The sequence below is a fragment of the Tinamus guttatus genome, unplaced genomic scaffold (genome assembly GCF_059628265.1).
Source record: "Tinamus guttatus ecotype Peru unplaced genomic scaffold, ASM5962826v1 Tinamus_guttatus_pri_ptg000226l, whole genome shotgun sequence".
Taxonomy (NCBI): Eukaryota; Metazoa; Chordata; class Aves; order Tinamiformes; family Tinamidae; genus Tinamus; species Tinamus guttatus.
This window is the reverse complement of record NW_028288760.1, coordinates 5,277,355-5,299,866: the sequence shown is the minus strand read 5'-3', so window position 1 is coordinate 5,299,866 and position 22,512 is coordinate 5,277,355. Positions and strand designations below refer to the sequence as shown.

Genomic DNA, 22,512 nt, shown 5'->3' with positions numbered 1-22,512 from the left:
AATCCATTAACTAAGACCAGATGCCAACAACAGTAATTTGTCTAAGGTCAGTAGTACATTGATGCAAGCTTTCCTCACCAGAATGAGCCAACATTTTGGGTAACTGATAAAAGTTTGCCCTGGCAACTAACCTCAGAGAATATCTGCCATTGTTTACTATATTTGCCAGTGGTGCAATTACAACAAAAAGGACTCATTACCATCACTAACAAACTTACTGTACTTCTCCAAAAGCTGTTCAGTGGCACAAATATTAAAGGAACAGTTTGGACCATGTCCTGGTCATCTCATGAAATACTCTCTCTACAGAGTACTCAGAGTGCTCAGATTGTTTTGATCAGTGTTTTTAGTCCCATGATTCCTACAGCATGTGTGAGAATGTAGCTTAATTCATCAGTAAGTGGAAATATAATGAAAGGAAAGCTGATGTTCAATCTCTACAGCAAGACTTGATCTTTTATGTTAAAGGGGGGCTACCAGACATTCACATTTTGCAAATAATGCAGTTAAGAGAATGATATGCTTAAAGTAGTTGTTAACTGTTGACTGGAAAGCAGAAACAAATAACAATGCGACTGCCATATCTCTCAGAATCAAAGCTATGAGGAAGAAAAGAATAGGCATAGGAAAAGGTCTTCTACTTCATCAGCTGTAGGAGATCTGAGGTAAATGAATATGAGCTAACTTGAGTAGCAAATATTTATTCACATACTTCTGATAAATTTAGTAAACTTTTAAGTATATCTCAACTCCCCATCCTTTAGAAATGCCGTGTTTTTTTTTAAAATAAAAGTCTCACTTTATTTTTACACAACTTTAAAATGTTTGAATGAAGATGATTCAGATACCTGAGAAGATAAAAGTACCTATCATAGATACTGTTAATATTATTTTTATTGTCAAAGATTAGTGGAGAGCTAGTTTCCTAAGTACTACTAAATGAAAACCCAAATTCCAAAGATACCTCAAAGATATTACACCTATGGGAAGGGAGTTTCTCTGTGCAAGACACTGTACTTGAGTGATGTGACAGGAATTGCATGAAGTCATAGTGAGTGTTTCCTTGAAGACAAGGCTACAGTCTTTAAGTACAGAGTTTTCCACCTTTATGCAACAAAGTATCTGAAGTAAAGGGGTTTACACATCAGAAGCCAAGTTCACAGCTTTTGTTTCAAACCATGCTGATTGGCGCACAGGTGGTGATCTCTTAAGAGCTTTTCTCTTAGAACTTTTAGGTGCAGGAAACCCATATGAAACAAAGCTTTTAATAACTTGTCTGAAATCCAGCTCTCATCACTCTCAATATGGGCATAACCAGAGTGCATAATGGATGCAGTAATTCACATTAAAGACACCATAATAAAATGGGCTATCTATAAAATATATTAGCTTTGAAAGCTTAGTTCAGAGTCCTTCATGGCAGGAATTTAGACAGGAACGTGTCAAAAATACATTATAACCAAATTGATTAAGTATGGATTAAATATGTGGACTGTAAGACAGGTAGAAAATTGGCTCTACTGCCAGGCTCAGGTTGTTGATCAGTGAAAGCTAATACAGCTGGAAACAAGCTACAGGTGATGTCCTTGAACAGCTAGAACTGCAGCGAATATTATTTAACATCTTTACTAATGATGTGACTGAGCAAGTTGCTGGACAGGGTGAAACTGGCTGGGACACAAGGCACCATGGGAAGGGAAAGCCATCAGTAAACCAAAGAGTAGGGATGCTATTCTGAGGGACCTCGACAGATGGGAGAAATGGGCTGACAGAAGCCTCCTAAACTTGAAAGAAAGCAAATAGTAAGAAGTCCTGCGCTTGACAAGACAATGGCATACAAGAGGACAGACTGGAACAGGTTTACAGGAAAGAATCTAGACATTCTAGTACACAACACATTTTAACAGGACTCAGTTCTTTAACAGGACCTGTGACCAAGCAGGACATCTGTATCCTGAATTATACTGGGAAGTGTGTAGTCAGCAGGTCAAAATAAAGGATTCTTCCTCTCTCTTCAGCATGTGAGATCACATCTGCACAGATTCCAGTGTGAAGCTCCCTGATACAAAACAGATATTACCGCACAAAAAAATCTAGTGAAAGGCCTATGCAATGGATGGTGGGCTGGAGTATACCATCTAAAGAAAAGGTGCGAAAGCTGGATTTGTCCAGCTTTCAAAAGAGACCTGGAGCAGGGGAACAGAAGCTGGGAGACATCTTACAGCTTTCTCCAAGTACACAAGTACGTAAAGGGAGAACACAAAGAAGAAAACATCAGATTGCTCTGGCTGTCTTGCAGCGGAAGGAGCAATGGTCATAAACTGCAACACAGGAAACTCCAGCAAACTTGTGAAAAGAATTCCAGTATGAGATAGTTAAACACTGGAACAGCTTGGCTGGTTGGTTATGTGTCCAGCTTTTCAGGACAAATAGCTCAGACCATCCTACTTGGAGCAGGTAGTTGCAGTGCACACCTCCAGATGCCCCCTCTAACTACATGAGCCTCTAATTTTAAACGGACCCTTCAACAAGCAAATTGCTAACTTTGCAGCAGGCACTGCTGACATAACCACAACTTCGAGTTTCCTGAGCTGTAGCATCTTGGCAGATGCTGCCACTCTGAAGTCACTACTACAGTTTGTTACAGTACTACCGGAAAAGGGATTCTGCTATTTCCCAACTTCCAAAATATTTTGAACAAATTAATACTCCCAAATTTAAGTATGTGCCACCACAGAAGAGGCAATGAAAATGTGAAATGGGTGGGTGGAAAGGGGGACTTTTGCAAACATTTTCATGACTAAAAGTAAGAAATTACAGTGAGTGCATATTTTTTTTTTGCTTGCTTTTCTTTCTATCTGATCCTTACATTAGAAATGAAAAATGACACTGTGCTTATTTACATAGGAGTTGGGGAAGAAAGATCTGTAATTTTACATCCACATAATGACACAAAACAATACATCTTATCTGGGGTCTGATTCCAGTGAATGAAAACAAACAAACAAAGACCACCATCATAAGTAAGTTGCCATTATTCCTTACTGTCATTCCACACAGAAACACTCTTCCTTCAGGTTCCCCACTCTCTAGCCCTTGCCCCATTTTAAGAGTTCCAACACAAAGCAGCACTCAGCACTTTCAATTGATTCACCACAGCTGTTAATAGCAAATAAAAAGGTATCGCCCTTTGTCTTAAAGTTACAGCTGTCACAGAACCATGCGCTTGTTCGAGTTAACAAAACTCTAAAAGCTATGTTTAGTGTTACAGTAAGTCACCAATTTAACAAAACCTATTCCCAATAATATGCTTTTTTATTTAATTGAAATAGGTGTATTTACTGAAGTCATTTTCACAGTGCATTAGAGACACCACTAAACACAGCTGTATTTTTCAGCAGCCACTAGACAACTGCATTCCTCCCCCTCCCCGCCAACCATGTGTTTAGATAGATACAGAGAACTAGTTAATTCTTTCTTTGGGCTGTTTACAGGGTGGTAAAAGTCAGAAATCAGGAAAATCTTATTCCAGCATGATCAGTTCCTATGTCTTGAATAATGCCCTTTCATGCTTAGAGGCTATTAAATGAAAAATTATCATTAAGCCTCAGCTCTCACATGCCAGAAAGCTGCAGAACAGACTTTATCTGAAGAACTCAGCTGTGTACTAGATCTTGATCACTTTGTATTATTATATGGAAGCATATTTCAGGTCACAGATAAAAACGTGCATTTACCTTCATACCGTGCATAAAGAGAATCGTTCCACCATCACCCAAATTTACAAAAATCTGCACATGGAATTATTTCCAGTGTGAGCTTTTAAGTGATACCTTCTGCCTCTCCATGGACATGGGCAGCTCTCCACTTGCACTTTGTTCCTTGCAACAAAGGTTTCACTTTTGACCTTACAGCACTGTTTGATATAACACTTTGTTAACATTCATGATTAATGATGAGTTATACCTCCACAGCGTTGTATCCCTGATGAGGGACTCTCGGGGAAGGTTTCCTTGGAGGGGCACCCGACAATGATAAACAAGTGCAACATCCACAGGAACACTCACACTGTTCCCATAAGCATGTAGAACTGAGTGAACTGAAGTCTGAACCACCTTTCTTGGATCAACTATCATTTTTTTGGGATTGATTACATTTTTCCTGTCAGGTTCCCTGTGAACATGCTGCAGTATGTTAACACCTGGCACAGTATTCCAAGATGAAATGTTGAACGTGTGGGTGGATATGGTTTTAGGGAAAATATGATTCTCAAAGAGAAAAACGCCAGTCCCTGGGTTTTGTTCTTGAAGACTTCTCATCATTGTTTTCCAGTCTGGGTGCTTAAGGGGAAGAATTATTTCATCAGCATCATTAAGAACCACAAACTTGCTCCTCAGCATATTACGATATACACAGTCATTCAGGGCTGTGATTTGGCCGTAGTAGCCAATGTGTGTTCCATCTTGTGTGAAACGCCATTTAGTGGAAACCTTGAGGTGTGAATTTATTGGCCAGGGAATTATCTCTATGGTTCCTTCTTCCATATAAAACTTCAGGACTTTCTCCATCAGCTGGCTGCAGCTGTTCTTGTAGATCACCACTTTCTGCACCCCAAGAATCTTATACATCTCCATGCTCTGTATAAACTGTAAGACATTGTTGTAATTTCCAAACATGGCAGAGATGCATACGGTGAAGTCAACAGAAAAGGCCTCGGCTTTGCGGTTTTTAATTTCAAACCTTGGCAGCTGGTCAATATTTCCATGTGGGGACCAGTGGATTGACACATGTGTTGGATCACAGTTTGGTGGTTCCAAACAAACTATGTCTGCTGTACCATAAGGGAATCCAAATCTATCTGAGTGAACATCAATTTTTGATTTTGATACATACACCTTTCCATGAGGCTGGCAGCAGAACCAGCAGTAAAGTTCCTTTACATCTTCATGATGAACAATTCCAATCACACGGGTGACCTTGCTTTCTCTGCCATCAAAGTACGGGGCAATGATAAAAGTTTTGTTATCTTTTAAGGGTGTTATTATGTTATTAGCAATTTCCCTTCTACATTTTCTACCTTCTTGAATGATTTTGGGCAGGATAGAAAGTCTCTGTGACCTAACATAAGAAATTGTGACCATCGAAGCTAGAGTAATAATACACACAACAGCAGCAAAGTAGGATTTTTTCCCACCACAGAGCTTTCTCAGTCTGTCTAAACGTGGATGTAGATTTCTTTGTCCTTTCAGTTTATGCTGATGCATCTGCAGGAAAGAAAATATAACATTAGATGATATTGACTTAGATTCATTACTGTAGAATTTCATAAAAAAGATAGTGGGACAAATAGTTGTCACTGTGCATTGATTCATCAGTGACTCGATCAATAGGTTTTTATGCAAAATGAATCAGGTCGGCAGTAGTGTCCATGACTCTCTGAATGGCCCTGAACATCAGTGGTTTCAACTGGTTTCTGTATATGGAGGTTTCTTTAGGGTCTGTGGTGGTATTGGAATATATGACCATCAATTGCTTATTGATGCTATTAGTCACTATTTTCTATAAAAAAGATTTTAGATCATTCAGTTGATTACTTATACAGTAATTTTAAAATACAACAAAACCATGTTTGTTTTCTCAACACAGTGTCTAAGTAAATCACACACAGAAGCTAAACTCAACTGGATCTGCCACAGAAATGTTAGGGGCAAAGATATAACTGAAAGGAATACAGGATTAAGCAAGTTCATAGATAAACAGGACAATTAGGAACTATTACACATGATGGTCTAGATACTGCATCTTATAAATTCCCTAACCTTCATTACAGCTGAGACAATACATACAGATAAAGCTCACTTGATACAATTCAGCAGAAGACAAGTGAACTGATGGAAGTATATTTCACTTATAAATGCTACCATGCAGGGTCTGTAGGGAAGGCATAATTCTCACATAATTCTCAACAGAGTTTAGGATCTGCTGGCATTGCTTTAATGTCTGCAGTCCCTGGTATGGCTCTGGTTGGTGAGGTCTTGCTCTCCTGCTGCTGCACAGTCACCCCTTAGCACCTGCAGGGTCAAAGTCCTTGACAGCATTCAAATGCTGTCAAGTGTTGGGATTTGAAATGGTTGAGCTCATGGCTCACACCAATAACAGTTTCTGTAAGTGGAACTCAGAGTAAATTTTTTTTAAAAGAAATGCATCATTAGGGATACAGATATAATGAATAGCAAGCGGACAGCAAACCTTTTCAAAGGCCTTTTTGTACCACAGATTCTCAGAAGAGTGCCCCAGATTAATCATATTGCTGTCATTTAGACAGGAAAAACCCGACTGCATAGGAGAAAGTCTCTCAGTTATCCAGCAAAAAGAGTGGGGTAAAATTCCCAATGGAATAAACTGATTGTATTGCAGAAGATAACATGTTTCCGGCAGGCATGTCAGTGCTGTATAGAGCCAGCTGCTGAGAAGAATATTTGTGCTGCTAAAAGACCCAAATCTGTATGTGTGTAATTTATAGAGACAGCAAGTAGCAATATCATAGATGTAGCAGATTTTGGAAGTTTGCATATTTCTTGTCCTTCCACTAAGAGCTGTAAAGTAGTTACTTGTTTTATTTTTTTAAGTATCTTTCAAGAGTATACAAAATCTCTGAATGTCCTTGAAAAAAATGCTCCTAATCTACTGTAAAATCAGAATTAGATTTAATAAAAAAAGAAGGAAATATTTCACATATTGTATAATTATAGACATTTTGAGAGCTTATATTTCAATAGTCTTTTGTGCTGGAACAGAATATTATAATTTCAAAATCATAGGAGCAAAGTAAGAATGTGACAAATCTAGAGTATATAAACACCTAAATCTATAGTTTTGCTTCAGAGATCATACTCCGCATCTCATAACTAGCACTTTCACTGTTTGATTTGAAAGGATCATTAGAGGCCTGTTTTTCTTCTTAACATATTTTCCAAAATAAGTAATCTAACTTCTGAATCTCATCTGAGTTTAGGCAGAAGATAATTGACCAAGTCGTCATAAAGAATGTGCAATATTTTGTCCAATTGCTCCTTCCTCAGAAAGAAAAGTAGTAAGATACAAGGTCACAATACAATTCTTAAAACATCCTGTTTCCCAAGATTGATATGATTTACAGCAGCCTTTGATAGCTCCCAGGAATTTGCTTTGCAGTGAAGAATTGTCATAGGAGCACTGCAAATCTCACTATACCAGACTGGGGACAAAGCAGAACAGCAGCAGCAAGACTATACTGAACCTCTGAAGTGAAGAATCTTTCCAGAAATATTTATAATTTAGAGCAGAACCAAAACCAAATGTATGCTTAAACGCCTGCTACTATCAGAACTTTCTGCTGGAGAACAGTAACTAAGAACAACTAAACATTTGTAAGTTTTTTTTTTTTTTTTTTTTTTTTCAATCGAACTTCTAAAGTTGGGCAGAAAGATTACCTGGAGCATTTACTAATCTTATTCTTAGTGTTCTTATAACAGAGAGTAAGCCCCATTTAATATTTTAACATTTATCCTTGATCTTATATTATTATGATTTAAAATATGGTTTGGTCCTTTACTAAAAATATCCCCAATAAATCAACATTAAAAATGCAATTAATTTATTGCTTCTTCTCCTTTGTTGGCTGTAAATAATTAACAATGAAGCTTATTTTCAACTGCATTTTGAATATGAAGCATTAGAAAGCAAACATACCTTTTAAAGCAGACAGCAGAGTAAAGTTTTGTTCAGTTCTCCAACTGGTTCTCCACAGTTACTTTTTGGTATGATGTATCTACCAATTGCTCAGTTCAACGCAGAAGCAAAAAACTTTTTTTTTTTTTTAAGATAAATTGCAAGAATTGTTCAATACCAGAAAGAGACCAAGAAAAAAAAAAAACTTAGATACAGTAGCTAAGATGCCTGCCAAGACATTTTATTTCAAATGCTTGGTGTGCCTTAACGTTAGTAAAATATCCACACCTACCAGAAAAACAAGTTTAACCTCTTTTGAGCAAGGCATACAGTTGCCTCTCAACAACTTAATTTAAATTACAAAACTTCCCAAGTAATTGCTCAAGCAAATCAAACCCAGGCTCTTAGGTGATTTTTTTCTAAGGCTACATAGTTAAGTTTCCTTGTGGAAATTACTGTTATGGAGTCATATCCCTCCTGGTCTACCTTTTTGATAGTTTTTCATGAAACAGGATAGACTGTTCTAATTTATACTTATTAAAAAAAAAATACTTCCTTAGCAGCCCCCTCTCTTTATTTGACCCAGTTTCAATTAATGTCAGGCACGGACGACAAAAAATGTATGGTTTTCTTTCATTTGTAAATGACAATTCGAAGCCTCTATCACTATAGGAAAAAGTCTTTCTTAACATATACTAGGATTACATATTTTTGTAGATGCATCATGTTGTACAGATACAACTGAGCTTGTTTGTCTTAAAACTGGGATTACCACATCAACCTTGTCTTTCACCTGAGTGCGCACTTACTCAATGTGTTTTTTTCTTCAACAAGGTCATAATAAATAGTTCAGTCAGCTGCTACAAGAACTCATCGCAATTCCTCTTATTTCTCTAGCTGTCCTTCTAAACTCTAAAGCCTTTTGTCCAATCCAGATGTCAGTTTCAGACTTGGCAGACTTGACCTTTCACCCGCCCAACCAAAACAAAACAACCTTTTTTTTTTCTCCTTCCCCCATATTGGAATACTACAAATGTGAAACAATTGGTAAGTTTCTGTTGCTGGCTCTTCAACAGTTTGTCTGTCTTTCTAGAATTTTGGAATTTAAATTATTCAGTAGCAACCTCTACCTGGAGTATTATCTTATTTTTATTTAGATCTTTGCTATCGTAACTGCTGTTTTCAGACCTTCATTCCCATTATCTTTAACTTCCACAGCTAACATTATACTTACAAAAACTTTAATTAAAGTCTTAATTTAGTTCAAGAGCTCTCCTCAGGTCATTATTAATCTTTCCTACACTACTGTCTACAATGTGGCTTTCCTTTTTTAATTTGTTTCCTTTGTACTGGAACAGCTGAGATCTCTGCTACAGAAGGCTGTAGCAGGGATCTGCTACAGAATTTAAGGCTACAGAATTTAATTCTGGTAACACTCACTTTATTCCTACACATCCTGACTTGGGGTGGGAGAAATACACACACTTCAGAGGGGCACCAGAGAGAGATGATTCAACCTTTCAGCTCCTAATAACCAGCATTAGATTCCATAACAGGAATGATGAAGGCCTTACCCTTGAACCATCCACCTCCAGACTAAAAACCAACAGTAAGAAATATCACTTTTTGTTAAAGTATTCTCTGCTTATTGCTTCGCCAGAAATGGCAATATACAACATTGATGCTTAAATATAAGTAAAAGGTTGAAAGAATAATAATCATTAATCACCTTAATCTAGACTCTCTCTAATCTTATAGCCTTTTTTTTTTTCCTGAAGTAATGTTTCCAGTTCCAGTGGTTTTCTACTGTTATATGATCTAAATTATTGTTTGAAGGGTGAAACTGAGGGCACTATTACTTCACTATTGGTAAAATATCGCTCTAACACAGATTAAGTTGCCCATTTCTATTCCCAACTTGAATAAGACATAATCTAGGATAATTTCCTAGTATTTGGTGTGTGTTAGGCCTGGCACAGAGGGAAAACACGTAATTTAGTGTACAAGCATAAGTACATGCGCATCCAATTGTAAGCACAACAGTAAACAACAGTAACAATTAGTTTTTACGTTCTTTGAAGAGAAAGAGTTCAAGCAAAATAAAAGTTTTGGGACAATGGTTAAAGGCCCTTATTTTTTCCAGCTTTTTATCTTTCACACTGAAACCACTCTTTCAGGAGTGGCTTCTTTTGCATTCTTTAAATCTACAGTTAAACGCTCTGACGTGAGGCATATGCTGATAAAGGCTCAAAAAGAAAAGTGTTTTGCACAGTTAATAAATACCTTTAAGTTACCAGCAAGGGGCGAGGAGAAATAGCCGCGATCGCAGTCGGCTGCCAACCGGCGCCCGCGGGCGGGAGCGTCGCCGCGCGGCACCTCACGGCCAAGGCGGGGCCTCGAGCGCAGCCGCCTGCGGGCGCCCCCCGCGCTGTCACGCGGTCGAGACCCGCGGAGCCCCGGGGCGCCGCCCCCGCGCGGCGCCGCCGCCGACAGGGACTCGCGCCCAGGCGGGACCAGCGCCCGGGCCGGGGGGCGCGGGGCCTTGGGAGGCGGGGGGGGCAGCGCCCCTGGCGGCCGCGGCGAGGCCGCCCCGCCAGCCCGCGCGCAGCAGCGCCCGCTCCCAGCAGCGCCCGCGCGGGAGCCGCCAGCCCGGGGGGCCGCCCGCGGGCGGGGAGGCGGCTGGGCCGGGGGCCGCCGAGGAGGGCGCAGGGCCCGGCCCTGGGCTTCGGTCCCGGCCCCCGCCTGTGTCTGTGACTCTTGTTAACTGAAGGTAAAATACAGGAACACAAATGAGCCATTGTATTTTCAACATACAAATTAATGAAAAATAGTAAATGAAACTGATAATTACATGGCATGGTAATAATAATATCACACTAATATCTTTTACAGACAAGCATTGGTTTCAAACACCAAATTCTATTAACATTCTTGGTAGGATATTTTTAAAGGACAAACACTAGACCATTTTGTGACCCTCTGACAATCCTGAATTTGCAGTGTATTAAGGAGAACATAACAATAAATGTGCACAGGAATGCCTTAGTTTCACTGCTGTTCTTAAAATCTTAAGTTTTCTCAGAGCTTAACTTCTGTAACTAAAGATATATATTATTTCCCCAAGTGATGAATCCCTGAATTCAAAAAAGTGTGGATTCAAAAGGTTTCCTGCAATGACATGTGAAGTCTCATCAGGCTCTTCCCAACATTCTCCAGACACCTCTACAAGTCAGATGACTGAAGACTGAATGCTCTTTTTGGATCAAATTCAAGTTCTTTAGTTTGGAGATTATCTACTCCGGGTGCCTTTTTTCATGTTACAGAAAAAAAAAAAAAGAATTTACCTTCATACAGTGCATAAGAGAATCGTTCCACCATCACCCAAATTTACAAAAATCTGCACGTGGAATTATTTCCAGTGTGAGCTTTTAAGTGATACCTTCTGCCTCTCCATGGACATGGGCAGCTCTCCACTTGCACTTTGTTCCTTGCAACAAAGGTTTCACTTTTGACCTTACAGCACTGTTTGATATAACACTTTGTTAACATTCATGATTAATGATGAGTTATACCTCCACAGCGTTGTATCCCTGATGAGGGACTCTCGGGGAAGGTTTCCTTGGAGGGGCACCCGACAATGATAAACAAGTGCAACATCCACAGGAACACTCACACTGTTCCCATAAGCATGTAGAACTGAGTGAACTGAAGTCTGAACCACCTTTCTTGGATCAACTATCATTTTTTTGGGATTGAAAACTTCTTTCCTGTCAGGTTCCCTGTGAACATGCTGCAGTATGTTAACACCTGGCACAGTATTCCACGATGAAATGTTGAACGTGTGGGTGGATATGGTTTTAGGGAAAATATGATTCTCAAAGAGAAAAACGCCAGTCCCTGGGTTTTGTTCTTGAAGACTTCTCATCATTGTTTTCCAGTCTGGGTGCTTAAGGGGAAGAATTATTTCATCAGCATCATTAAGAACCACAAACTTGCTCCTCAGCATATTACGATATACACAGTCATTCAGGGCTGTGATTTGGCCGTAGTAGCCGATATCTTTGGCATCCATAGAAAAATGCCATTTAGTGGAAACCTTGAGGTGTGAATTTATTGGCCAGGGAATTATCTCTATGGTTCCTTCTTCCATATAAAACTTCAGGACTTTCTCCATCAGCTGGCTGCAGCTGTTCTTGTAGATCACCACTTTCTGCACCCCAAGAATCTTATACATCTCCATGCTCTGTATAAACTGTAAGACATTGTTGTAATTTCCAAACATGGCAGAGATGCATACGGTGAAGTCAACAGAAAAGGCCTCGGCTTTGCGGTTTTTAATTTCAAACCTTGGCAGCTGGTCAATATTTCCATGTGGGGACCAGTGGATTGACACATGTGTTGGATCACAGTTTGGTGGTTCCAAACAAACTATGTCTGCTGTACCATAAGGGAATCCAAATCTATCTGAGTGAACATCAATTTCTGCATTGGTCGTCTGTATTTCACCATGAGGCTGGCAGCAGAACCAGCAGTAAAGTTCCTTTACATCTTCATGATGAACAATTCCAATCACACGGGTGACCTTGCTTTCTCTGCCATCAAAGTACGGGGCAATGATAAAAGTTTTGTTATCTTTTAAGGGTGTTATGACACTTTGAGCAGGTTTTCCTCTACAAAAGCAACCTGCTGGTCTGCCATTTTTTTCTTGGAGGAAGATTTTTCTAATGATATTACTCTGTAGATAAGTACCTTTCCAGGAGCAGATTAAAATGCTTCCAAATACAAGGATACATGCAACTATAGCACATATATGTCTTTTCCCACAGTGCATCATTGCTGAACAGCAAACTTGATATTTAACACACTGCTGCACACATAGTCTTCCATTCACTTTCTCTAAAACAAAGAACAAAAAAGCACACTTTCCGGTGAAAGACATACTTGCATTGAACTATATTGGATATCATTTAGAAAAAGAAAAGAAAGAGTGATCATTTGTAAAAGAATGATCTTTTCACAGTTTTTTTACATGGCTGATATTACTTTAAAGTAAATTGATTTTATCACTAAATATGAATTCATAGATCATTGTTTTAAATTGGCAGTTGATTTTAGTAAGACTTTATGAGAATACTGGGACCATTCAACTCATCTACATGTGCAACAGAACCTTTTAATCTTGCCATGGAAAATTCAAGTTCTCTGAATAAGGTGGTACCAAATCTGACCACAAAGTGAAGATTTTCAGTTACAATACAGCTTGATATTTACACATGCCTAAGCCATCAAGCAGATGATAGGCAAATTAAAACAAAACCAAGCCCCACTATGGGTGGCCATAATGACATGAAAAAAGTGTGACACATTACAACAACTCATCCCATCAATTAACCATTAAGAGTTGGTATCTTCAGTAGGTAGAACACCTACTGTCCTCTTTTGTATGCATTCAATTCCAGTTGATTAATAATTGCTTTCTAATGACTCACAAAACTGCATTACTAGTCTACACCAAACTCAGAATTCTAGGTCTGAATAACACAATGAAAACACTGCTGCCTGGTGTAATCAGCAAATCCAAGATGTTCTTTCTCATTTCTGTGGCCTATAAAATATTTTAGATGTTTAATGCCTCATTCTCTAAAGTCTTGTTTATTGTTCCCTGAAAATTGTCATGTAAGCTGTTTATCTTTTCCCTTTCCAGACTATTATTTTTAAGATTCATTGTGTTTGCTGAATTTTTTTTTCTAAACTACTAAGAAAGGTCCCAGTTACAGTTCTACGGTTCTGCAGAAAATATTTTGTTTCACCTGCTTTAAATATTTTAATGTTACCTGCCCAATTAACTACTTAAATTAAAATACACAAATTATCATTATTTCAGTAGTCAAGAGGACCTTATTAGTCATATTTAGCAAAAAAAAATAGAAAAAATATACAGAAGTTGTGAAAAGTGCTGCTTCATCATCAGTTATTAATTGAACTGCACCAAAGTTCTTCAAATATTTGTTATTTCTATTTTTGGCTTGTAAACCATTTACAATTACTAGCATGTTTTTTAATAGCAAATAAAGAGAAATTATGTTTTGAAGTTTTTTTTTTCCTCCATAGGAACATTTATTGAGAAGTAGGATTGAAAAATAGTTACAAAAAGTTCTAAGAAAAACCTCAAAATATAAAAGAGAGCCTGATGGCCATGTGGAAAAAGAGCAGCCATCCCAAACTCTAGTTCTGGTTTTAAACCTACAATTGCTTTTATTTAAAAATATATTTTGGAGGAGGAGATTGGCCGTCAGTGGTGTTCTGGAAGAAACCAAGAGGATTCTTTGCAGAGATTGATGTCGGTCAGAAGACATAAGGAATTAACCAGAACAGAGGTCAGGAGCCTCCATTAACATGTAAAAGGACAGTTGTTTGTGGGCCCTATTCTTCTCTTCTCATCAGAAAGTGATTGAACATTATAGGACATACCTATATATGCTCTAGATATCTATATGCATCTACAGATAGATATAGAATATTACAGAATCTCAATAAAAATATTTGTCACTATTTTAGAGACAACTTACTGCCTAAGAGACAGAGCAAATATACTAAAAAGCAACAACGAAAAAAAAAAACACTGGTAAAATTTCACATCATTAATGTCTGTCATACATATTTACAGAAATATGGGTTTGTTTGTTTGTTTTGATATAGATGCTTAGCAAAAAGTTATACATTTCTGATGAAATTTCTTTTCAACTGTCAGTCTTACTCTAGAGGCAGCTCTATGCCTTAAAATTTTATTGTTAAATCAGGCTTGAGAAATTTACATGAAAATTACATTTTTAATATTAGCATCTTAATAAAGAAAAATTAACATATTTGTCTGTTTCTGCAACAGAAATCTAATGGCCAAATCCTCTCACAGGAAGTACGCTTATACTATTTTCTAGCTTTCTTTTTCTTTTTTTAAAAAAAAAAAAGGGAGAGAGTGATCTCTCCACATTCGTATGGAAAGAAGTTGCCATTTCAATGAGTGAGTAACGCAAAGCAGGAAGTCCACTTCTACATTGCCCTGCATTTCACGTCTTTTTTTTTTTTTTTTTAAATCTGCTGAAAACAAACTGCTTGTATGAAGTAGAAATTTTGTATGAATACATTACTTGATTTGGGCAATGCAAATTCATCCTAATAGCCTATATTTTTAGACCTACAGGCCTGCTGAAACAGAAACATTTGTTCTGCCACTTTTAACCATGATCTTACACTTGATCTAAGGCAAAGTAAACTAGCTTTCCTCTTACAAACCCATGGTGTTCTAGGGCAAGAACTACAATGCAAATGTAGCTTTATGGGCAAGAACAAGAAAGACAAGATTCACTCCTTTTATGTAAAGGAGTCTATAAATCTAGAGAGATACTATGAGATACATGTCATCTGTTTAAATAACCTGGTGCTTTGCCCTTATGAAATTATTTAAAGAACTGTGGAAACCTCCAAGGGTTGCTAACTGATCACATTTCTGTCTTTTATCTTCAGCTGTTCTCAGGGGGATTTTTTTTTCTTTCTAAAAAATACATGGCAGCAATTCCTAAATACGAAATATAATTTTGAGTTCCAGCCTGTGTCATCTCTTTGAGAATCCACAGGTTGCAGACATTAGCTACACTTGCATTAGGTGTCCACTTAACTATGTGACTAAAAGGTTCTAGCTGTAGCAGGAGTATTTTTTTTTTTTTAAAGATGTATTTTGGCTGTTGTCAGAGTAGTCATTTCTGAACAGGAACAGCCATTGCCATTATGAAAAATGATTCTGCATACGCACTTATTAGGCAATATTCATTACCATGCTTTGTATTGTCCTTTGTTCAAGTGAATGTATGCTGGCAAAACCTCTCTTCATAAAACATTATTTCCAACATTCAAATGTTGGACAAATGGCCACACTTTTACTATAACCGATTTCACTACATACTTTTTTTTAGCTATTGAAAACATACCCTGTGTGATCAGAAGCTGAAAAATATCCCTCCTTTTAAAAAGAGGACCCATTAAAATACATTAGTGACTCTGGACCTCCTCTATCTATTTATGTCACTAGCAATACAGAGAAGAAACCAGAAGACAATGTTTTACTGCAACATATGTTATATCAGCAAAGTTGAATAGGACTTTGCTTTTAATAGCTGTGTTATGGAGCTTTATAAAGTACTGTCCCTCATTTTTGCTTTGTACAGTTAGCCAAAAGCTCAGCACCTTGTGGTATTATATAAGGAAAAAATAAATATTAACAGAATCCATGTTTGTTAGGCGCAGTCTAAATACTTCATGAGAACACAAGAAATCCTGAACACAGTCAGAATCAAACAAGATACAGTGCATTTACTCACAGTTCAAAGTCTCTTTGTCTAGCATTTCATGCTTTCCACCACTTCGACCCGAATTCTGTCCCTTGCTCCCTTTGAAAGGGGAGACCTTGCACCCTTGTTTGCCTCCTCAACATCTGCTTCCTCTGCGATTATACTAGTACTTTTGGCCGTCTGTGGGAAATCCGGTGACTTCGTTAACTTCCTGTACTGCAACTCAATTTGTTTTCTACCCTGCTGTTTTCTCAGATGAACAACTTTATCAATTTAATAGAATAACACATTCTTCAAACCATGCAAAACATCTCAGTATCTCAGATAGTCATATTTATTAACTGGGAGAATGATGACTGTGCTCCAGCCTGAAGTAAGGCTGGCTGTGTTACTGTGGTTGCTGTATGTGCTCATTAGGTAGACAGTCTCCAAGCAATGATATCGTTAATAAAAAGTCATATTTGTTTTTTGTTTTTCTAGTAAAAGAAAACATCAGCCCTAGACTCATCAGCATCAGACTAAATTAACTCTAGGAGCCCACTGACGTCTTTGACGCTAAGCAAAACCTTACACAAAAGCACCAAGCAAAGCATTACACAACTAACATCCACTTCCTTTTAGCAGCTTACTTGGCTCAGTTCAGTATGAGGAATTCTGGTCATTTTTAACAGCACACTTTGTCAGTGATTCTCTGGGTCAATGTTTTCAAATAGGCACGTTGTTAAAATTCCTAGAATTCTAAAATACATTAATAATCTTATTTCTATTGAACTTATTTTAATAGCAGTCTTTGAATTTGCACTTGACTTACATTGCATGAAGTCAGCTTTTTTTTTTTGGGGGGGGGATGGAGGAGGAAATTAACCAGCTTTTCTGACTTATTTCTTATTAACCCTCATACTCATGTGATCTGCAACAGAAAAAAGTAACTGCTAGCTGACTTTGTTCATAAAGCAGTTCTTATGCTCTCACCTGGATCATACCTTTTATGAAAACAGCTTGTTAAGGCTCAGAGAAGACAGCCAATAACTCATTTTTGAATGCTATAAAATAAATAACTCATTTATTTTATTTGACTGCAATTGTTATTGTTTATTTGAATGCATATTGATATGTAGCATATGGATACTGTTATGAAATTGGCATGTCATGACTTACCTACTGAGAGCTCGAGACAGCAGCCTGTAGAGCAGGAGTGGCTGCTGTATGTGCAACTGCTCAATGCTCACTAGTGCTGAGGGTTCCTGCGAGTCCCAAGGCCATTCAGGCACTGCACTTCAGAACAGGCCGTCTTCTGAAGTCAGTGGTCTGCGTGATCCTGTATATGCGAACTAAGAGAAGCAACTTGCCAATTCTTGGGAAAGGCAGTGGACACTTGATGTAGCAAGATGTCAATTAGCAATGCAATATCAACTTCCTCATAGGCAGCTCGTTTCTATAAACAAATGTCACTACGAAACAAATCATGTTCTGGGAATTTTCCATTTATAAAAAACAAAGGTTTCAAAACAAGACTAAGAGAAAACAATAATCTTTCTGTTTAATGTTATCACTAAATTTGGAGGTTACGAGTTTTAGGTAAGGATTTTTTTGTGTTGTTTTGCTTTCAGGTTTAGAGTGACTAATACTGCATCTGTCTGTAATATGATTTATAATACTCAGTCAACTGATGTCAGGATTCCACCCCAAGAGCATTATAGCCCTCTTGGCCATTTATTCCTGATGCATTCAGCCAGGCTGCTGCAGTTAGAAGCACCTGAGGGCTGTGGGCACATATTGTCACTTCCTGGAGAACCTCCAGGGAAGTGCCTGACTTCTGGTCAAGTGCATCATAGTTTTTATGCTAGAACTTAAAAAGTCTGCACTAAGATATTTTTAATTAGATGTGTGAGTCTTTTCTGTGCATAAGAAAGACTCATATTTAACAAAATTCTGTCAGTCAAATTGGGCTGCTGTGTTGTCCTATATAATCTCTATTTTATTAATTCCCCCAGTAACAGGTTCAACCAAGAGATATTGGGCCATTCTGTGGTGATAGAGAAGGCCTGCAGTCATGTTGCAAAGCAGCGTCACAGCCCAGGCTTCAGTCTGCTGGTTGCATGACCTGGCACAAGCATAGTGCTAGCCAAACTAGAGACCAATGCATACACAGCATGACCCCGTCAGGGAGCGAGGCCCTAGGCTTGTGCTTAAGCAGGCTCATGGGCCCACAGTCTGCTATCTGTAGGTGGTGTCCCTAGGTGGTCAGGGCCACAAAGGCCTGTCAGTGCCCCAGAGGCCTGACTGAACGGCTTGAAGTACCACCTCGTTTTCTGGCTGAGGTACAGTAACTTGTCTATACATGCTCAAGATACTGGCGAGTTGAAAAACAAAAAATCCCACAAACAGCCATCAACAACCAAAAAAATGATTAGAAGTCTTTCACTCTTAAGTTTTCAGGCTTATTTCCTTGAAACTGCACCACACCACCAGAGCTGCATCAACTAATGCTTGGTGCAGTGGATTTTTCACACAGGTCATGCTCATGCCCACACTCCTCTGTTTTTCTAGGGGAAATATGTCACTTTCTAGATAGAGGTGACCTCCAACTTCTTTGCTTACCTTTGATTTCCAGTTTTGCTAACGATGTCTCCATTCTAGGAGATCTCTGTTGTGGTGTGGGGATTACTAAGCTGAATGAAGCATGGACGTCAGTGAGAGATGCGGCTCTTGGTCTGGTCAGTTGTGCCTAATTGCAGAAAAAAGAATGAAACATTGCATTGCAAACTGGACTTCAGCACCAACGTGTCCCTCTTCCCTGGCACAGATTTCCTTGGTGGCTACATTAACTGTTTATTAACTAGAAAAAAAGGAATGTTTAAGTACGTTAAACATGAACGTATTAAACATGAACATGTTACACACACATACACACACATATATATTTTCATATAAAAGCACATGATGCTTGTATAATATTAAATACATTAGTATAGGTAAATATACTATGTGTATATATATATATAAATAAATGTATTTATATTTTATATATATAACATAGAAGTACATATACAGATATACTAAAAAAGTAACTAATCTGGCATATGTTAAGACTCACAGTGTGGATGTGTCTAATCAGAGAATAATAGAAGACCTACAGGTGTTGGAATTGTAACTTGCACAAAGTAAGCTGGCTACAGACTGCATGCTTCTCTCCCAGTGTAGACATTCCTAATACTTTCAAATACGGACAGATAAAAATTTGTTAAAGGGTAGAGAGCTCAAGCAAACATGCACATATCCACAGATACTTTGCTTGTACAGTATATTCTTACCTCATTTCCATCTTTGCCCTGTTTCTGGGCCTATGCTTCTGGTTCATTTTTGTCTAGTTGTTTTTTGACACAGCACCTGCAACTTTTTGGACTGGTGTCATGCATTATTTAAAACTACTGCTACCTTTACAAATATTTTAAACTTCTGATCATAAAATAGCTTTGAGATTAAGAATTGGACTTTTATTAGTAATTTATGTAACAAATATAAACAATGAAGAAATCCTCTTCAGTGTTTTGCACAGCTTTAGTTGGGCACCAGATAGCAGGATAAGAAATAATTATCTTACATTCTGTAGTGGCAGGTACAGGATTTCTTGCAGCCTCTTACAAGGTACCTGAGGCGAGTCACTAGTGAAGGCAGGCACTCAGACTTCACCACACTTGCACCTCACCCAGACACTGCTGTTGGTCATATTCTAAAAATGTTTATAGGACTTAATCAACTTTTTAAAGAAACAGAACACGATTTCAGTGATGTTCCATGTATGCTTTTCTCCATCTGAAAATATACCATGTTCTTCCAATTTAATAAGACAATAACTGCACTACCACCTTGCCATATTTTGACCCAAGAATCCTGAGGAAAATATAAAAAAGGTTCATGTTGATAATAAAGCTAAATCTGTACAGCGTCATACTCACTAAATGTTAGTGAAAAGAAATAGAGACAAGCGTTTTTCCCAACCTTAGCTCTATAAGCAAAATAAGTCAGTGATGAAGTATGTACAAACACTAGGTTCCAAGTTGTAATGATTAAATAGAAATGACATCATCTGGGAAAAAGCCATCATAGAAAACCCAGCTAAGAGCAGATATCAAGTAAATATCTTGAGATACACAATTCATAGAAGCTCACCTCCTGTCTTCTCTAATGACTAAAAATAAAACGCCAGACACACACACAAAAGCAAAAAGAGATGGGTTTGTAAACAATTCCACCTAGATGGCCTGCATTATAGATCTAAGGGATTATAGTGAATGCACATCTGTCTGCACTGAGCAGACAGCTGCAGGGAAATAATAGGATACCAACATGCATGCTGGCTCCAGTCACCATCAGGATGAGCCCAGTAGATATGATGATCTTAATACTTTGCTAATACAGAAGTTGGTAACTGACATTATACATTCTCCCCCTTTCTTTGATTCCTTAGAGCAAAAGAAGATAGCAAACTGAGGAAGCTTGATCTCCAAGGTTATCTAAGGAAGTGAGGAAGGGACCTGTGGTCCACAGATGCTTTTCCTAATTGTAAATCAGGACATTCACCACTTATGAATGGATAGGTATCTTCTTCACATTTCCTGCCTTACAGCTAATTGAATATAATCCACACATTGGATTCACAGTCCTTCGCACATCCGGAGACACAGACTGTCCATGAGAGGGAATGTGAGCAGATGGTTAGGACAGACGTTAAGACAAAGGCAGAGCTCATAGCAGCTTCAAGTTAGTCTGCTGTGCTTAGAATAGGTCCTCAAGTAGTTGTAGGATTTTAGAAATACCCTACAGTTTCAAATTCTTTATCTGTTTTCAGTCCCATGGAAGACAATCACAGTCTCCATGAGACAAATTCAAAATAACTGTATGAGTTTGCTCAATTTGTTAGAGGTGAGTAACCACCTCTGACTGTGTAGAGGTTTAAAAATCTGCTCACAATTAATGAATTATTTTATTGTCTTACCATCTCATATTATCTCATTATAAATTAACTGCATATCTCAGCTACATCTGGTGTGAACATCTTTGTAGTATCTAGAAAGTTCTAGTCATGGAGGAGCTTGTTATACAAGATGCTTCTATAGAAAATCCAACGATCTATTTAAGACAGTGTTATATGAATTCTCCGATACTACACAGAAGTTGCTGAGCTTCACACACTTATTAAAAAAATGTGGAAAAAGCCCTACCAGTTTAAAACACTACCACTTTAAAGCAAGTAACTCGCTTTCACGTATCTCAGTATTTGTCCTAAAATTTGTTTTTCCTTCGCTACAGACCTGCATTCATCCTCAGGATCTGAAAGTCAAGTCCCCTCAGCAATCAGCAGTATGCTTTCTGAGGCTAGTATCTGAAGTAAGACTGTGGTGGCATCCCCCCAATGACATATATTTGTTGGTAGGATTAAAACAATTGTACTGCTATCCAAAGCTGACAGTAGTAGTTAGACTTTCAAGTACTGCTGAACTTGAAAGCAGCAGAAAGGCCACATTATTTAAAAGGAAGTAACTTCTTGTGAATTTCCACTTTTCTCCTTCACCTATTAATTTCTGCACTACCTACCTGTCCCTTTCCTTGCTCTTCATGTTTATTTCTTTGTTTTGTAGGTTTAATATCACTTTCTAAAAGACAAGGCACACTTCCTTTGTGTTCACTTGCAACAAACAATTTACATGAAGTTTTGTTTTGCTACAGAAAATCCTGTTTTCTTGTAACTGTCAGTGTTTCCAGGGTGTCTTCCTGTACTCAAAAATGACACTAGAATGGACACTAGAATGAATATATTTGTTTTCTGAATGTGCTTGTTAGTTTAATATTCAATAACATTGTGCTTTCAGACATGAACACAGTCTACTCTTCCTTAAAGCTGAAAAGCATAATACTGGCAGGAAATGCATGACTACAGGCAGAGTCCAGAAGTATAGAGGATACTTCCTCCAATTCATTACTATCTATACTTTCTCATGGACAAGAGTGTTTGAATTGACGTAAAATGGGAGTATTCATTTTTCCTAATAGGTCAAGCTGTGTTGTACTTACATCTGTAGCCTATTGAAGCATGTGAACATTGACCAGTTTTCTTTCTTCTTTGCACTCTCCCAAAGGAAAATTCCGACACATTAGAAGAAAAAGAAAAAACAAAGAAAAAAAATCTGTATCAATAGATCACAGCTATGGAAATACCACAACAAACATTACTGATTCCAGAACAAACAAACAAAAAACCCAAAACAATTTATCTGTGCCACAACTTACTTACCTAGGACAACTTCATATGTAAAGTAGGAACAAACTTATTAAAGATTTCATTTTTGTTTCCTCTCACAGGCTACAAAAAGAAAAAAAAATGGCTTGCTCATCATGAGAAATTTAATGATGTACTCTTTGGTACTTGTCTTTGTGTGTTTTATCAGAAAAGCAT

General features: G+C 38.0%; 2 protein-coding genes across 3 annotated transcripts; both read right to left on the bottom strand.

Annotated features, from left to right (window-relative positions):
• Positions 1-3,770: 3,770 nt before the first annotated feature.
• Positions 3,771-8,226, bottom strand: LOC148594605 (uncharacterized). The gene is made up of 2 exons (XM_088525417.1): positions 7,732-8,226; positions 3,771-5,264 (listed from the first exon to the last, which is right to left on the bottom strand). The coding sequence occupies exon 2, from the start codon at positions 5,262-5,264 to the stop codon at positions 3,909-3,911; it is 1,356 nt and encodes a 451-aa protein (XP_088381543.1). The 5' UTR covers positions 7,732-8,226; the 3' UTR covers positions 3,771-3,908.
• Positions 8,227-11,094: 2,868 nt separating this feature from the next.
• On the bottom strand, positions 11,095-16,466 carry LOC104572016 (uncharacterized). 2 transcript variants are annotated; one of them, XM_010219154.2, is made up of 2 exons: positions 16,086-16,466; positions 11,095-12,606 (listed from the first exon to the last, which is right to left on the bottom strand). In XM_010219154.2, exon 2 carries the CDS (start codon positions 12,542-12,544, stop codon positions 11,225-11,227), a length of 1,320 nt encoding a protein of 439 aa, XP_010217456.2. In that variant the 5' UTR covers positions 12,545-12,606; positions 16,086-16,466; the 3' UTR covers positions 11,095-11,224. The 2 variants fall into 2 exon arrangements, 1 of the variants encoding a protein (XP_010217456.2); XR_015913402.1 differs by lacking the exon at positions 11,095-12,606 and adding an exon at positions 13,146-13,315.
• Positions 16,467-22,512: the final 6,046 nt, after the last annotated feature.